The 17,617-nt window shown below is 44.7% G+C and overlaps 2 protein-coding genes across 6 annotated transcripts in view; one reads left to right on the forward strand and one right to left on the reverse strand.

The window, feature by feature from the left end:
- The window catches only part of XRCC3 (X-ray repair cross complementing 3), a 66,774-nt gene extending 60,104 nt beyond the window's left edge, over positions 1–6,670 (forward strand). The window contains exon 8 of the mRNA XM_075926493.1: positions 1,350–6,670. Within this exon, the coding sequence (XP_075782608.1) occupies positions 1,350–1,380 (31 nt within the window). The 3' untranslated portion in view covers positions 1,381–6,670. The remainder of the gene's footprint in view (positions 1–1,349) is intronic.
- The window catches only part of KLC1 (kinesin light chain 1), a 75,345-nt gene that overhangs the window by 32,965 nt on the left and 24,763 nt on the right, over positions 1–17,617 (reverse strand). For all 5 annotated transcript variants that reach the window (XM_075926483.1, XM_075926481.1, XM_075926482.1 and 2 more), the window contains exons 4-12: positions 12,906–12,984; positions 8,795–9,020; positions 8,099–8,186; positions 7,244–7,345; positions 6,234–6,407; positions 6,005–6,104; positions 4,996–5,045; positions 4,853–4,917; positions 3,257–3,365 (exon numbers count right to left, since the gene is read on the reverse strand). In XM_075926483.1, the coding sequence (XP_075782598.1) occupies positions 3,257–3,365; positions 4,853–4,917; positions 4,996–5,045; positions 6,005–6,104; positions 6,234–6,407; positions 7,244–7,345; positions 8,099–8,186; positions 8,795–9,020; positions 12,906–12,984 (993 nt within the window). The remainder of the gene's footprint in view (positions 1–3,256; positions 3,366–4,852; positions 4,918–4,995; positions 5,046–6,004; positions 6,105–6,233; positions 6,408–7,243; positions 7,346–8,098; positions 8,187–8,794; positions 9,021–12,905; positions 12,985–17,617) is intronic.

Genomic DNA, 17,617 nt, shown 5'->3' on the forward strand with positions numbered 1-17,617 from the left:
TTAAGAGATTTAGTAAAAGGCTTTCTGAAAAGCTAAGTGCACGATATACACTGCATCCCCCCTTATTCACATGCCTGTTGATCTTCTTAGAGCAGTGGTCCCCAACCTTTAGAGGCTCCCGGGCTCCGGGCCACTCACGTGCCGGGCGCCTGGGGGCAGAGCCACGCGTCCTGGGGCACACCAGGGGCGGGGATGCCCTTGCACCCGCCGCCGGCATGTGCCCCAGGGCCGGGGCCGCCCGAGCGCCTTGTGCCGTGGACCCGGGGCCGGCACTGCCGCCCGAGCTGCGCGCATGGGGCCAGCGCTGGGGCCGCCCAAGTGCCGCGCACCAGGCGCCAGTGCGTGTCGCGCGCCTGGGGCCGGCACCTGCAGTGCGCCGCGCGCTGGGGGTGGGGCCGGCCCAGGTTGTCGGCGGGCGCACACAAATGCCCCGGCGGGCACCATGGCGCCCACGGGCACCGCGTTGGGGACCACTGTCTTAGAGAATTCTAATAAATTAGTGAAACATGATTTTCCCTTTACAAAAATCATGTTGACTTCCCCGCCCCCAAATTATGTTTATGTGTTCAACAATTCTGTTCTCTACTATAATTTGAACCAGTTTGCCAGACACTGAAGTTGGGTTTACTGGACTGTAATTGCCAAGATCACCTGTGAAGATTGGTGTCACATTAGCTATCCTCAAGTCATCTGGTACAGAAACGGAACAACAATAGGTTTTACACCACAATTAGTAGTTCTGCAATTTCACATTTGAGTCCCTTCAAAACTCTTGGGTGGATACTGCCTGGTCTTGGTGACTTACTGGCGTTTAGTTTATTAATCTGTTCCCAAACTGGGTCAGTTTTTCAGATTTCTCATCTTAAAAGAATGTCTCAGCTTTGGGAATCTCCCACATCCTCAGCTGTGAAGACCAATGCAGAGAATTCATTTAGTTTCTCTGCAATGGTCTTATCCTTGAGTGCTCTTTTAGCATTTTGATCATCTAGTAGTCTCCTGGTTGTTTAGCAGGCTGCCTACTTCTGATGTATTTAAAAAAAAATGCTATTACTTTGAGTCTTTGGCAAGCAGTTCTTCAAGTTCTTTTTTGGCCTTCCTAATTTTATTTTTACACTTCACATGCCAGAGTTTATGCTCCTTTCTATTTTTCTCACTAGGATTTAATTTCAACTTTTTAAAAGATTCCTTTTTACCTTTCCCTGCTTCTTTCACTTTGTTGTTTAGCCATAGTGGCATTTTTTTGTTCTCTTGTGTTTTTTTAATTTGGGATATACTTAAATCTATACCCCAGGTTCTCTCTCCTTTCTGTTTTAACTGATTTAAAACAACGGAACCAGTCTTGATTTCAGGGATGGAAGATATCCTGACCTGAGAATTTAATCAGCAATGTTGCTGGAGACATTTCAAGGTAAAAACCTTACCATATATGTCTAGGTACTACAAAGCTAACTATCTTTATTCCTCCCGTAACCATTTCTAACTTTAATGCCTTATACTCATTTAAAATCTCTCTGAAATTAAATACTCGTATTTTTTAATTAAAAGTAATGCAGTGTTGTATTTAAAATGAATTGTTTGGCTAACTTCAATTCACGAATTAAACTGTTGAATATTGACCCCTTTCAGGGCCAATGGCTATATATAAAAAAAAGTTTTTTCTGACAGGTGACAGAATGACATCATCATGCTCTCTGGCCACAAAAGCTGCCAGAGAGAGGGAGGCTGGCTAGTGTAGTGAGCCGCAGGCACAGCCCACTAGTAGACCTATAATATCTGAACTGTCCAAGAGAAGGCTGAGCAATATACAACACACTTCAGGAAAATTCAGGACCAGGACTATATTAGGGTAACCCTGCAATAAGTAATCAAGTGCACTGTTGAAAATCAGATCTGAGGTCAGAGTTCCTGGTCCAGGACAGCAGTGATACCCGGATACTTGGTATGGAACCTATGGTTTGTGGGTGCAGGGGAGTATTCTGATCTGGGGCAGGAATACAGGAGGGGATTTAGGAGTTTGTGACCCAGGGCAGGAGGAGGTTGTGAACTAGGGAAAGGGATTGGGGTGCAGGAGAGAATTCTGACTTGGAAGAGAGGTGCAGGACCTAGGAGGGGATTGTGACCAAGGGCAGGGCTGCAGGAGGTGCAAGTATTTGGACGGTGACCTGGAGGAGGGTATTGGGGTGCAGGATTTAGGGGGTAATGTGGGTACAGAAGCAGGGGTGCAGAGGGTTGAGAGAGGAACGGGCTGGGGTGCTAGAGGCAGACTCTGGGCAGGAGGCACTTATCTAGGCAGCTCCAAATCAGCAGGTTCCTCAGGCAGGCTCCCTGCCTTCCCTCCCCCTGCACACCATTCAAAGCAACTAGATGAGAAGGCTTGCTCTCTGGAGGGTGGTGCCAGCTACATCAGTACCAAATCCACGTGTTGGGCTCAGGGATGCATCAGCTCCGATTCCCTCAGTACCATATGAGGTCTAGCCATACTTGGTACAGTTGACTTCCTTGATGTCAATACGGAGCATTATTCCAGGACATGCTTATAACTCTTTTCATCTATGCCTCTGCCAGTTGGGATCTAAGGTATCCAAACTTGGTACTGAGTCTGTCTCAACTTGAGTTTTCTTCTTTTACAGTAGCCTTTACAGTACTAAGCACTCAGAGCCTACATCAAATGCCTCTTGGTACTCGAGATCTCCTTCAGAAACATGGGCTCCTTCCTTAGAAATGCTTCCTTAACTATGGTGTTCCCCCCCCCCCCATCCTTCATGACCCCCAACCTTATCTCCTAAGATTCAACTCCTAGTTATTGTGCAACACCTCACACTCTTCCTACTGAGAACTGCTGTCTAAGCCTGCTGCTTCCTTCCTCCCCACCCACATGTATGCTGCCCACCCCAGGCCAGGAAGCATCCCCACTCTGCTGTGCCATTCCTCCACTGTACACCTATCAACTGCTGTTCTCTTGCCTCCACAAAGGCACCTTAGAACCCTTAGTATTCAGCCAGTTCATGGTAACATCAACCAAGAAATTAGCCTGTTTACTAAGGCTTAACATGATGCATATATATTTTTAATTCAAACTGAAACGGAGGTGTTTTTTATTAACGTAAATAGTAAATGGACAGATATACACAGCAATTCATCTCTAAAAATCTCCCAGTTACTGAACAGCTAACATTATACATACACAAAAATTGAGAGGAAAACAAAATGGCCACAAAAAGCATTACTGAGAGCAAAGAGGAATTTTCATACTTGCCTGCTTACGGGACCTCATTGCTGCCTCTTCTAATGTTTCAGCAGCTTCAAACTTGCCTTGACGCTTGTAAAGTGCTCCTAGGTTCTTTAAGGTAGTTGTTACGGTTGGACTATTTAAAAAAGTATGCACAGTAAATTAAGAATATCAAACATATGAAAACTAAAAAAAGCCCCAAGAGAAAAGCTTAGATATCATGAGTATCTATATAAAAGAGCCATCTTTTAAAATATTCTACTAGCATTAAGCACGAGAAAGACATTAAAAATACCTTACAAAATGCATTTATGGCTCAACAAAAAAAAAAGTGATGGTAGAACAGCCCTGAAAACAAATAGAGCTATCCTCTGGAGCCATGTATGTCAGTGCCCCGCCCCCCTTCCCCTCCCGCCAGGGCCCAGCTGAGCAGTGCAGAATTGGGGAGCGCAGACCCCAAACGGCCGCTTGCTCCTCGTCAAGATCCAGCTGAGCGGCGCTCACGCTGTGCCTCTCAGCTGGGCCCCAGTGGGAGGGGAGCAGGGTGCTGACATACATGGCCGGGGGCGTGGCCGTGTACGTCAGCGTTACAGACTCACAGACACTGGGCTACTATATATATGTATATGATTCTGCTGTTCAAACATTGTAGCACTGTGTGGAGCATGAAAATCAAAAAAGAGAACAACTGAAACAAAACTAGTCTACTTGCACAGTAAATGATAAGAAAACTCAAACAGAACACCACACAGGAGTGAAAGTGGATCGGAGGCTAGATTACATGGCCTGCTCTACTCCCCTTTGTGCCTTTGTATATCAACAGAAGAGAGAAAATACAGACTGATCACATAGTAATTCTTCCTTTAACACTATAGATATGTTTCAGAAAATGATCGTGTTAAGTGAAAACGTGTTATGCGGGGTCAATTTTCCCATTGAAAATAATGGAAAAGGTGGGGGTTGCGTTTCAAGCAGTGGTGTCTGTTGGGACCGGGACATAAGGTTGGGGGAGAAAGGAGACTGGGTTACAGCAGGGAGGGTAGGTGTTTGGCTCTGGGGAAGGGAAGGGGAGGAGGATTGGGTTGGGAGTATGCCCCTGTGATGAGTCTGCCAGGACCTGCACTGCGTCTGGCGGGGGTGAAGGGAGGGGGGCTGCCGGGGAACGGCGTGGCAAGTGGCGAACCCTCTGCCGCTTTGCAGGGAGGCAGGGGAAGCCCCGAGCAGCCACCTGCAATGGGCCAGCTGGGGAAATTGTGTTATTCCAGGGACTGTCATCTAATTCAAAAAAAGTTTCCTAAAAAAAAATCGTGCTATCGCAAAAACGTGTTAAGTGGGCACGTGTTAAATGAGGAATTATTGTAAATGCAGCACGTGAGGATAGCTAGCCATTGGAATTTAGAGGTTTGCCTCAGTTGGGATAAAACGGGGCTCAGAACCAAATCGCAACTAGATACCTGAAGTCACCTTTTCTGATATGAACAGCAAACAAGGCTTTGGATTTCTTAAATATCAGTTTCCATAGTAGTAACATAGATAAAAATGAAATGCTTTAAATATGATTTTCAAACTGACAGAGCCGGATGTAACGTTATGTAGTTAAAATGTTTTCAATAATATACTTACCTATCAACTTTGCAAGCCTTGTACCAACCACCATACTCTCCAAAAGAGCCATCTTTTTGCTTTCCCTAAATTAAAAACAGCATGTTAAAAATAAATCTGCAATAAGAGAAGTTCTGAAAACAATTATTCAATCATGTTCTTACTTTGCATTCTTCTCTCTCCTCAGCATGCATCCAAATGGGTTTGTTTTCATCTGGTGGAAAAAAAACCCACAACATAAATATTGTATAATAGCAGTGAAAGTAGTAAGTATTTATATTCTGGTTGATTTTCATCTCTCTGAAGGAAGCTGAAGACCATCAAATAGTGATTCTGGCAGCACAATCAGCATTTTTGACACATCACAGAAAGATTAAACAGATTAACAAAACAGGCATGTCTGCTTTTAACTGGCTTCAGAGGAGAAAAGATAAGTCAATATTAAAGACTGGTTTCAGTGCTATTTCTAAGAAGCTTTGATGCAACCACATTGGTGGCTGGACATACTGACAAGAGCTTAGTCATTTGCTAGAATACATGCATTAATTTCTTCTATCATGACAGCTACTGAATGCTGCACAGGTAAACTGTCTTATTGAAATGAAAATATTGCATTACAATTAGTAATTTATGAAATGTGTTCTACTGGAACAATATACAAATAGATTGATGACTTCTAGCTGTTAATTTTACAGTTTTCCTAATTTAAGATGACAAGTTTTCTTGCATTCTTTAACAGCTTTGGCAGATGAGCTCAAACACTTAACCATTGTTTTTTCCAAGTCTTTTAAAATCCTATACTGAAGTCTTCTAAACAGTGACTAGAAGACAATGAACAAACATACTCCTGTGTGTATACTACCTCAGACATTAGAGCTGGGGTAGTATAGAACACCCTAAAGTAACTTCAGTAGAAAAGTAGTATTTCAAATAGATTTGCTAAGTCTCACTCATTTTGAAAAAAACAAACCTTGTTTTGGATTAATTTTAATGCAGTAATTAAAGACTTTCCCGAGGATACATTTTACTGTATATATTTCAATGAAATCTAAAAAGTTTAATTCCTTTTAGTCTCCCTCTAATACTCACAACTTTAAGTATAATATAGTCTTAAACAGAGAATTATAAAAAAAAGAGAAATTATACTTTTCAGTTGAACACCAAGTTTCTTACCATCTACAGAGCCAAATTCCCTTTCATGTGCACGAGTAAGAATCTCTTTGTATAAAGTTTCTGCTTGCTTAAATTTTCCCTGTTTTAGATAGCAGGATGCCTAAAAATAATAGACAGTAGTTTAGGAACATGTGTAATTACATGTTTGTTGAATAAATGTACATTATTTTAGCATACTAGAAAAACAAGACTTACATTTTCTTATTTTTACTTCATGTTACAAACTTACCAGATTATTCTTTGTTTTTGCCACATTTGGGTCATCTGGTCCTAGCTTAGTTTGGTAAATCTCAAGTGCTCTTTGATAGTAGTACTCCACCTCTTCATATTTACCCTGGTTCTGACACAATAAGGCCAGGTTATTTAACTGTTTGGCAACATCTGGGTGATCTTTCCCCAGGACCTGAAAATGAAGATATCATACATTTTAAAAGTCTCCATTTATTGTATTAGGTTTTAAAGAATCTTAAAATGATCTTCCCCAATTTTCTTCTTTCCAATTTCAATATCAAGCCACATTATTTTACTTTAGCAGATTACACTGTTCATGCTTTTATTATTAAGACTGAGTCACTATTTTCATTATAAATCAAATTCTAGGTTGAGAGTGAAGGAGGTCCCCATTTATGTTAGGTAAACATTAGGACTGTTTTTGGCTGACATGGTGCCACACCACAGTTGGAAAGTTTCTGTGCAGAGGGGAGGGGGAGTTTAAAGCTTTAAAAAAATAGCTCATATGTTGCTCACCCCGGCCTTGACCCTAAAAAACCGGGGAAAAAAGTTCACATTATACTCAAGATTTTACGGTAGGCACATTTAATCAGTAATTAGGTAGTTTTGCTGATGATTAGTTAGTCCGGAAGTGAGGGAAGCACATTTTTTTCCACTAAATGTGTACAATTAATTATTCTCCAATTTCTATACAGATTGGACCTCTAACACCGACTTCCCTCATCCAGCAACATCTGTGGTCTGACATCCCTGTGGGTGCTCATGGGGTGGAGCACTCTTGGGGAAAAGCCAGGGCCAGACTCTCAGCAACTCCTTCCCCGCCCTGCAAGAGCACTGCAAATAGGTCATTTGCAGCATTCAAGCTCAGGTAGGGAGGAAGGGAAAGGAGGAGTGAGGAAAGGAGGTAACCACTTGGGGGAAGAGGCAGGGTATTCTGGAAATCAATGGCTGTGGAACTGCTCTAGAATCCAAACTTCTGTTTGAAATAAAACAGTTTTTAGCTCTTACCTTTTCTCGGATCTCCAAAGCTCTCTTACACAAAGGTTCTGCCTCCTTATACTTTCCTCGTTTACCATAAAGTACAGCAAGATTGTTTAGAGTAGCTGCCACCTGTCAACAGCAGAGAAACATTAAATATATGGAACCTGCTGAAGTTAAATTTATTCAAATATATTTACAGTGTACTGCTATAGTCATATCCTCTATGTACAGTGAAGACCTCTTGGCAAATTCCTACATTAGGAAATAACTCTTACTGGAGAACACGTGTGAAATGTATTTAGCCTCCTGAAATGTAAATAAATGCATAAAGTTGCTGTAAATATGACAACACAGAAATAAAGTTATTTTTCATTAATTTAGATTCACAGAATTGCCCACTACTGTATAACATAGGCTATATGAAGCAATACATCACCAAATTAAATTTTTAAAATGACTTGAGCATAAATAGCTTGATTGGAATTATCTGTTTTATTTTAAACAGAGGAAGTAAAACAAATCAGAAGTACAATTCCTATATGAATTCAGCAACGGAATTATTTAATAAGCTAATTAAAATATTTCTTCAGAAGCTAATTTTTTCCACATTGCAGACCATGCAACTTGATTCATAATCAAATAAATGTGGCAGTAGAGTAATTTTTGGGTGAAATAGTTTAATAAATAAAAAGCTCAAAGATATGTTAAATATTAAAAAACCCACAGAATACTGTATTGTGGCCGCCTACCTGTCCTGATTAGTGACAAGCCAGATCTTAAACGTTCCTGTTGAGTTTAATATTAGAATAAGTTGGGCGGGAAAAGGAAAAAAGTCTTAGTGAAAAACACAACTAAAAGTATGAAACAATCATATATACAAACCGCTGGATGATCTTTGCCCAAAGTCTTTTCACGAATAGCCAAAGCATCATTAAGAAGGTTTGCTGCATCTTTGTATTTGTTCTGGTCCCTACATTTTAAAAAACCATAATTAATGCTTTACCCTGTTTCACAAATAAAAAAGTGTGAGGTGGGGGGGGGGCGGTTGAGAATGTAGTATTCCAATAAATCTTGTAAAATAATGAACTACAAAATTAAGATCCGACTTCGGTACTATTTCCTGCCATGACACTGAAGAGAGGGGTTCTACGGGAGACTCGGTCTTTCATGTTCATGTGCAAAAAACTACATTTAAAAGTAGGCTTGGGGGGCACTGAAAATGAACTATCTGCATATATACATCCTGCCACCCAATTTACAACAGCACTAGCATAACCCAAGAAGTTGTTGTCTGGCTGTCTTCTCAAGAATCTAGAATGAATGAATATTTAAAGTTTCAAAATGAACAACAGTGTTCCAAAAACTGAGGAATGGGAGAACATTCAGGAACCCATGTTATGTACCATGTCATAACACAGCACCTATGTCAAGTGCTCATGTGATATCACCACAAATAAAAATTTAGAACCCACTACATGTCAAACATTTCTGTAGCAGTTCCAGCATTAAGGCCTCTAGCCAACTTTACAGAAACAAGTTTGCTTAAAGGATAATTTAAGTATACATCAGAATACTAACCTGTATACCAAAGCAAGTATGTTTAGCATAGTGGCAACATCAGGATGGTCATGACCTGAAGTCTTCTCCAGATCTTCAAGTGCTTGTTTACAGAGAGGTACAGCTACCTCATATCTACCTTGGGAAGCATACTGAATAACCAAATTATGAAGAGTCCTCAATCTTGCCGGAATTTCGTAGCCACCTTGCTGAGCAGCTGCTGCCGCACTGCTATGCTGCTGCTGGACTGCAAAAAGAAAGCAACTTTTTGAAACCACTTCAAAAGAAAAAATCATGCTCCCTAGATGCTAGACACTAAAATTAATCTTTACTCTGTAATTCTGTTCTGAAATGTAAGGGTAAAAAAACAGCACTCCTATAAAGTGCAAATCTTTTCCCTGTCAGTAATCCAACTGACATACCCATTTATCCAAATGGCCTGGTGAAACTTTTGGAAAATTGGAATTTGGGATAAACAAAAGTATTACTTTGAGCTCTTTTCACCAATTTAGAAATACAGGAGCAAAGGGAGTAATACTGATGTTTGCTTAATACTTTAAAGAGTAATAAACAGTGTTAATGTGATTGAGTTAAACAACAAACCAATAAATAGCTTTGTATCAGTGGAATGCTTAATAGCTGCTAAGAAGCTAACTGAGAAATTAGAAAGTTATTAACATAGGGCTATTTGGGGGACCTACTGTGGGTTTGGATAACTGTGATTTGTGGATAAAGATAATTCAGATAATCTAATACAGTATATTTCCAGTTATGAACAAATATACATTTTTACTACTTTTTACTCTTATTAGCCCTGTGAGCCAGTAAAAGCAATGAAGAGAGAAGTAAGATCTATTCTGATTCACACGGTGACTGAATTATTATTAAAGCTCAAATTTCAGGATCAACTTCTGCCCTCAGTTACATCAACTAAGGATTGAAGTTCCTCAGGTGGAAGAAAAGGAGAAGACACGCAACACCAGCCAGCCACAGTGTTAGTCCAGAGAAAAGCAACAAAAATGATTAAACGTCTAGAAAACATGACCTATGAGGGAAGACTGAAGGAATCAGGTTTATTTGATCTGGAAAAAGAGAAGACCAAGACAGGATATCGTAACAGCTTTCAAGTACCTAAAAGGTTCTTACAAAGAGGAGAGAGAAAAATTGTTCTCCTTAACCTCTAATGAAAGGACAAGATGGGCTTAAACTGCAACAAGGGAGATTTAGGTTGGACATTAGAAAAAACTTCCTGTCAGGGTGGTTAACCACTGGAATAAATTGCCTCAGGAGTTTGTAGAATCTCCATCTTTGGAGATCTTTCGGAGCAGATTACAGAAGCACCTGTCAGGGATGGTCTAGATCGGAGCTACTCAACACGCGGCCCATTTGAATGCAACCCACGATGCAGTCCGAGTTTACGCAGAGCTGTAGGGCGAGGTCTCCACCTGTCAGCACCCCCCCCCCCCCCCCGTCCCTCACACCCATAATGTAGCTTCAGCCACTTCCCAGGCCACCCACCAGCCGCTATCCTGATATGCAGGTGCGGCCTGTGGCCTCCTGCGGTAGCACCTTCCTGCGAGCGGAGCTACGCTGGCTCTTGCCGTGGGGCACCACACTGAGCTGGGCCACCAGTCGGCACATGTGCATGAGCCACCAGCCGGCGAGGGGGCAGAGACGGCAAGAGGTGACGGCACAGCCAGGTAAGAGGAGAGGTGGCGGAGCTAGGTAGTGAGGCTGGGATAAGAAAGGTCTGCGCTGGGGCTCAAGCTGAGTCAGGGTGCTGGGGTCCATTCAGGCTTGGTCCCTCTCCACCACCGGTGTTAAAGAGGGGGAGGGAAGCGCAGTGTCAGGCCAGGCTGTGCTGGGCTGAGGACCCAGTGTCCATTTTATTCTGGGTGAACCCCGGGGAGAACCATGCAGTGGCAGGAGCCTACTCTATTGTGTCCCCCTGCCCTCACCCAGGCTGCTGTGCTCTGCTTCACTGTTACTGTGGAGTGGAGCCAGCTGTTGGGTCACATCACTCACTATGCTGGCAGGAGCAGGAGAGGGCTAATTTCTCTTGTTACCCCCAGCCAGGTCCCTTGGTAATCCTTTGGGCTGCCCTAGGCCCTGTGGGTCCCTTCCAAAAGCTATTGGCATATATATTTGTGATGCTGTTGCAAAAAAAGCAAATATGATTCTGGGATGCATTAACTGGTGTGTTGTGAGCAAGACGAGAAGTCATTCTTCTGCTCTACTCTGCACTGGTTAGGCCTCAATTGGAGTATTCGGTCCAATTCTGGGCACCGTATTTCAAGAAAGATGTGAAGAAATTGGAGAGGGTCCAGAGAAGAGCAACAAGAATGATTAACGGTCTAGAGAACATGACCTATGAAGGAAGGCTGAAAGAATTGGGTTTGTTTAGTTTAGAAAAAGAGAAGATTGAGGGGAGACATGATAGCAGTTTTCAGGTATCTAAAAGGGTGTCATAAGGAGGAGGGAGAAAACTTGTTCATCTTGGCCTCTGAGGATAGAACAAGAAGCAATGGGCTTAAACTGCAGCAAGGGAGGTTTAGGTTGGACATTAGGAAAAAGTTCCTAACTGTCAGGGTAGTCAAACACTGGAATAAATTGCCCAAGGAGGTTGTGGAATCCCCATCTCTGGAGATATTTAAGAGTAGGTTAGATAAATGTCTATCAGGGATGCTCTAGACAGTATTTGGTCCTGCCATGAGGGCAGGGGACTGGACTCGATAACCTCTCAAGGTCCCTTCAAGTCCTAGTATTCTATGATGCTACATTTGCATGGTTAAGCAACCATACTTAATTTGAGGCCCTCAGCATGCACTGAATATCATTGTGGCCCCCAGGGCTTCCAAAATTGAGTAGCTCTGGTCTAGATGGTGGTTAGTCCTGCCATGAGTACATGAGACTGGACTTGACGACTACTCAGTGGGTCTTCCTGTTCTATGATCCTATTATTCCTTCCTTATCCCCTTGCTCCAGGAGTATGAAGTCTCAGTAAATAGTTACTTCCTCATGCCCTTTCCTACCATTCTTCCGCCATGGTGGCCTATAAAACGACTATGCTACCATAGAAGAAACATCAATATTGGCGGCGGCAGCAGCAGCAAGAGAAAAGGAAAGCAAGCCTTTATGGCCAGTCTCTACAGCCTCTTCATTTTGTCTGATACTTCTTTGAAAACTGTTTACCTGCTTTACTGCCCACCTCACAACAGCTGCCTCTCCATCCCAGAACCAGAAAGAAACAGTCTGTTGCCCCCTCTCCACATAAATTTCTGAAAGACCTATAAACGTCTCCTCCAATGCACAAGCACACTGATTCCAGAAATGGAACAGAAAGAACCAATGTTCCAGCAATGACAGCCTGGCTTTCTGTGTTTCACTTCCCCTACCAAATGAAACACCCTTGCCCTGCCTCCCCACTTTTGCTCCTTTGCCCCTCTCCACTGCGGGCTGGCAGCCATCAGCCTCATGGGGCTGGAGCTGCCCCTACCCGCGGCGTAGGGGCCACTCCAGCCCCACCAAGGCACTCCCCGTTTAATCAGTTAATTAGTTAAACTTAATGTTTAACCAGTTAATGAATTAGAAACTAATTAGAAATGGGATTTTATACCCCTACTTTCAAGGCCCTTTAAGACTTATCTATCATTCACTATCTAGAGGCTGATTTCAGACACCTATGACGACAGCTTCCATTGCCCATTAGCTGAATTTTCAAACAAGTAAGATCATGCTTTCTCCCATGCTGCCTCACAAAAATAGGAGGAGCTCCCGGGTAAATATCTGCAAAACTATCTCGCTATCCCAGCCTTTTTATGTAATGGGAATAGCATCCTCATAAATAACCTTTCCTATCGTCCACCCTTTGGAAGGGATGAACCAATACTTTTCTGTAATTTCTTACACCAGCACAGACTGGGTATGAGGGAAACATTTTTATCTTCATTAGATCATAATTTACTGCATACAATAAACCCTAAAAACTGCAATTAGCTTTTTGTTGTCTGTGTTGCACAGTGTCTAGACCATAACATTCTAAGAAATAATGAATGGTTATTTCTGTGAAGATAAAACCGACCTTCTATTCTGCAGAAAAATATTGTAATGATATAATCTGAAGTTCACTTACTTCCTTGTCCTTGGTCATCTTCATCATTGGGGAAAAGGTCATCCAGAGGTTCTTTGGTAGAATCTGTGTCTTTGTCTTCCTATGCAAACCCCAGCCCAAAACAAAATGTTAACATCATTAAATCTAAAAAACACTGAAGATATTTATATATTGTTATATATAAAAATCTATGTTTAAAGAATATTAAAGATATGCATAGAAGATGTGAGAGACACTGGAAATACTATTAATGCATATGCACAAGACATCTCAAGTCAACCTTAATTCTGGCATTTTCTGAGTTCTTGAGTTCACATTCTTAACATTCTTTTAGCTTTTTTAAATACTATTTCCAAGGTTATTTAGAAAGAAAACAATACACAATCCCTGGGAACCATAACAATTTCTACAAGATTTATCATTAGAGCTTGAACCCAGGATCTTTAAAATTCACAGCATATACTCCTTTAGCTCATATATAAGTAAATAATTTCTCAGTTATCTTATCTATGAAATGAGAGATGGGGGAGATACTTGCCTGTATCCTAAGTTAATCAGTATTGAGCAAGGTCTCATACTACTGTCAAGCGCACAGAATTAATATTACAGATTGAACCTCCGAAATTCGGGACTCTCTGGTCCAGCAACGTCCGTAGTCCAGAACTAGAGAGCCCCAGAGCCTGAGTGTGTGAACCAGCTGAAAGCCCTGGCCAGTGGGGCAGCAGCAGCACTGGTGAATCTTGGCACCAGGGAGCCCCAGCTGGGCGGGATAACAGCAGGAGGGCAGTCAGCAGTAAAAGCAAGGCATTTGGCAAGTTCCGTGCCAGAGATCCCCGGCAGAGCGCAGCAGAAGCTGGGCCGGCAAGCCCTGTCCCCGGGGTGCAGCAGAAGAGGGACAGCTGGCAAGCCCCGTCCCCAGGGATCCCCACAGAGTGCAGCAGAAACGAGGCAGCCAGCAAATGTCAGTCCCAAGGACTCCCGATCATACAAGGGAGAAGTGGGGCCACAGCGGCTGGGGAGCTCCATCTCCGGTGAGCCCCAGTGGGCTGACTGGAGCCTAGTGGGCTGACTGGAGCTGGATAAATTCATGGAGGTTAGGTCCATAAAAGGCTATTAGCCAGGGGATAAAATGGTATCCTTGGCCTCTGTTTGTCAGAGGCTGGAGAGGGATGGCAGGAGACAAATCGCTTGATCATTGTCTTCGGTCCATCCTCTCTGAGGCACCTGGTGCTGGCCACTGTCAGCAGACAGGATACTGGGCTAGATGGACCTTTGGTCTGACCCAGTACGGCCGTTCTTATGTTCTTATGTTTAGTGGCAGTGGGGCCAGAGTGGAGCCAACTGCAGGGAGTAGGAGTGTCCTGGGAGGCTGGTGGCAGGGGCCCTTCCCATAACTGGCAAATTCTCTCATTCGGGAGGGGTCAAGTCCCGAGGGTGCCAGATAAGGGAGATCCAACCTGTAGTAATAAGTTGACCAGAGACTAGAAACTTATTTCAGGGCTGGGCAAAATACAGCCCAGGGGCCAGATCTGGCTCCCTGCGGAGCACCCTGCCAGGATCCTCAGGCACACATCTGCCACAGGCTTAAAGATCAATTTGGCAGCTCTCTGCTCTGGAGGGAGGAGGAGACTGTGTGTGATTTCCCCACCCTCAGCCCAATCCTCAGCTCCTATTGGCTAGAAACCAGCCAATAGAAGCCTAGAGGTTGGCCTTGGGGTGGGAGGCAGCGCAAGTCTCTTCCTGTTCGCAGAACTGAGAGCAACATGGAGGGAACAAGCCTGCAGCTCTAAGAGATCTGAGGCTTCAGCAGGCAGGGAGCCCAGCCTACCTTGGGAGTGCTGGCCAGGAGACACTTAGGTAAGCACTTCCCAGTCAGAGACTGTCTGACACCTCTGCCCCTCCCTACCACAACTCCCTCCCCCAGGTCACCTCTGCCCCACCAGCACCCTCTGTGCTCCCCTGCCCCAGGTCAGAACTCCCTCCCAGACCCTGTACTCCCTCCTTCACCCCCTCCCAGACCAAAATCCTCTCCTTCACCCAAACACCCTCTCAGACCCCACACCATCTCCTGCACTCCAGTCCCTTACCCCATGTGCCTTTCTGTACACAGCCTCCATCCTAAATCCTGCATCTCATCCACGGAAAAGTGCAGCCCTTGACCACTTTCCAAAATCTTGGAATCCCCCCCCCCCACCAAAAATTATTGCCCACCTCTGACTTACTGTCTTCTTCTGGCTCCCAGCCCAGCACTTTTCCATAGGCCCAAAAGGTGATTGCTGCTGCTGCTGTGTTCCATCTGGACCCTCAAGCTCTGTACTACCAGAAAGGCACTCTTTGTGCAGACAGCAGGGTCAGTGGGGCAGAAGCACCCTCCACTCAGGTGGAGGTTGATAGATTTTAGCAATAAGACACTTACAAGATCTACAATTCAGAGGCTTTTAACCCAGTCAGATCTATGTGAATTTTTGTGAGATTAGGAAAAGGGACACTACTGACTTTATACAGTGCACCTGCCAAATTTCTAGTTTTTTCTCCAAAGCATGGAAGTGCTAGCACATTTTATCCTGTCTAAAGATCACCATTCCTTGTTTAGCCTATTCAATTATTGAGGTACAGGCAGTCCCCGACTTACGTCGGATCCGCACTTACGAACGGGGCTTTCTCGCCCCGGAGGTCGAGGTAGCGGATTGCTACCTGCGAGCTCCGGGGCGAGAAAGCCCCGTTCGTAAGCTGCTCCGGTGCCCCTGGTCTGCTGGAGACCGTCTCCAGCAGACCAGGGGCACCGGGCGGGTTCCCGCGCTTCTGAGGCTTTGCCAGAGCAAAGCCTCAGAAGCGCGGGGAACCGCCACTGCTGCAGCTTGAGACCCGGTGCCTGTGGTCTGCTGGGGACGGTCCCCAGCAGACCACAGGCACCGGGACTGAAGCCGCAGCCGCGGAGGAGAGGGGGTCCCCCGCGCCTCTGAGACTTTGCCAGAGCAAAGCCTCAGAGGCGCGGCACCCCGCTGCCGCTGCTGCTCTGCTCCCCGTGTCCCTGGTCTGCTGGGGGGGAGGGGCGCGGATAGTGTGCCCCCCCCCCCCAGCAGACCAGGCTTTTGTTTTGGACCCTGGAGCAGAGCAGCTGGGGCGCTGCGGATTGGTCCTGCAGCACCCGCTCTGGGCACTACTGGACTAACCCGGCAGCACCCCAGCTGCTCTGCCCCAGGTCCTGATTCAGCCGCTGCTGGTCAGTTTCAGCAGTGGCTGAATCAGGACGCCTGGGGCAGAGCAGCTGCGGTGCTGCTGGGTTGGTCCAGTAGCGCCGAGGAGAGGAGCGGTGCTACTGGAGCAACCTAGCAGCACCCCAGCTGCTCTGCCCCAGGCGTCCCCAAGTCAGCCGCTGCTGAAACTGACCAGCGCTGACTACAGGAAGCCCGAGGCAGAGTTGCTCTGCCCCAGGCTTCCTGGAATCAGCGCTCATCAGTTTCAGCAGCAGCTGACTTGGGGAAGCTTGGGGTTCTTAAGTTGAATCTGTATGTAAGTCAGAACTGGCGGTCAGTTTCAGCAGCGGCTGAATCTGGACGCCAGTTCCGACTTACATACAGATTCAACTTAAGAACAAACCTACAGTCCCTATCTTGTACGTAACCCGGGGACTGCCTGTACTAACCTATACAAAAGGACTTCTGTATCAAGATTTAAATAGACTCCACTGGCTATTTTTTTTTTTAACAAGTCTTAGCTTTCTTAGATTTCCCAGCATCGCATGCAGCTGGCTACCTGATTAAACAAATCACTATATTCACAATATACTAGAAGAGATATGTCTAGCAGTTCGTCAGCATGTCTAAACACATGCATTTTCCTCACTCCCTCGCTGTTGCAATAATAGGTCACAAGAAAATAAAATGATTGAAATAGATACAAGACACCATTAGGAATGTAACAATTTACAAGGCAAGAGCTATTTCCATGATAACACCTATACATCAATCAACGATAGCCTGAGGGACAGCTAGGTTACCAAACACTATTTAAAATTATGGAAATCACCTTTGCAAAGGTACACATATGTATATTAAAACTGTATATTTTTGTTTGCCCTCCTATTTTCCCCACCCTTTATATGGCACTGTAAAGAGTAGTGATTGTGCCTACGTTTTCAAATGACTAATATCATGGGGCCCCTTTCCGGACTAGAGCCTCTAGTGTTAATGTAAACATTAAATAATACTAGACCGCTGCGTCCCCTACTCACTACGCTCGCCAACCCTCCTTTGTCCGCCACAGCTGTAATCATGGCCTCTCCTCCTACCCAAGCTGTAACAGGAGGGGGGCTGCTCACAGCACTTTCTGCAGCCAGACTGGGCTAGAGCATGGGGTCTGCCACAGGCCACTGCAGCCAGATGTGGGCTGGGCTCCAACTGGGGGTTTGTTGGCCAGGCTTAATATTTTACTTTCATTAAAAATGATGTCCAACATAAAAAGGTTTCAACATTGTCTTTATTAACAGCAGGGGTGGGGAACCTTTTTTAGGTCAGGGGCCATTGACAGAGAAATCAGTTTGGGACCACAAGAGAGAAGGCAGAAAAGCCCCTCCAAATCCCCCAACCCTCAATCATCTGTCCCCCAACTGAAACACCTTATTTCCCTAGTGCTCCAGCCCCAGGATGGGGGGGAAGGAGGGGACTGAGGTTCAAAGCCTCAGGCCAGCTTAACTCTTCTGGAGTTCTAGGGTTAGTGAATTTTGTGCACCC

Source organism: Pelodiscus sinensis, chromosome 4 (assembly GCF_049634645.1).
Source record: "Pelodiscus sinensis isolate JC-2024 chromosome 4, ASM4963464v1, whole genome shotgun sequence".
Classification (NCBI taxonomy): domain Eukaryota; kingdom Metazoa; phylum Chordata; order Testudines; family Trionychidae; genus Pelodiscus; species Pelodiscus sinensis.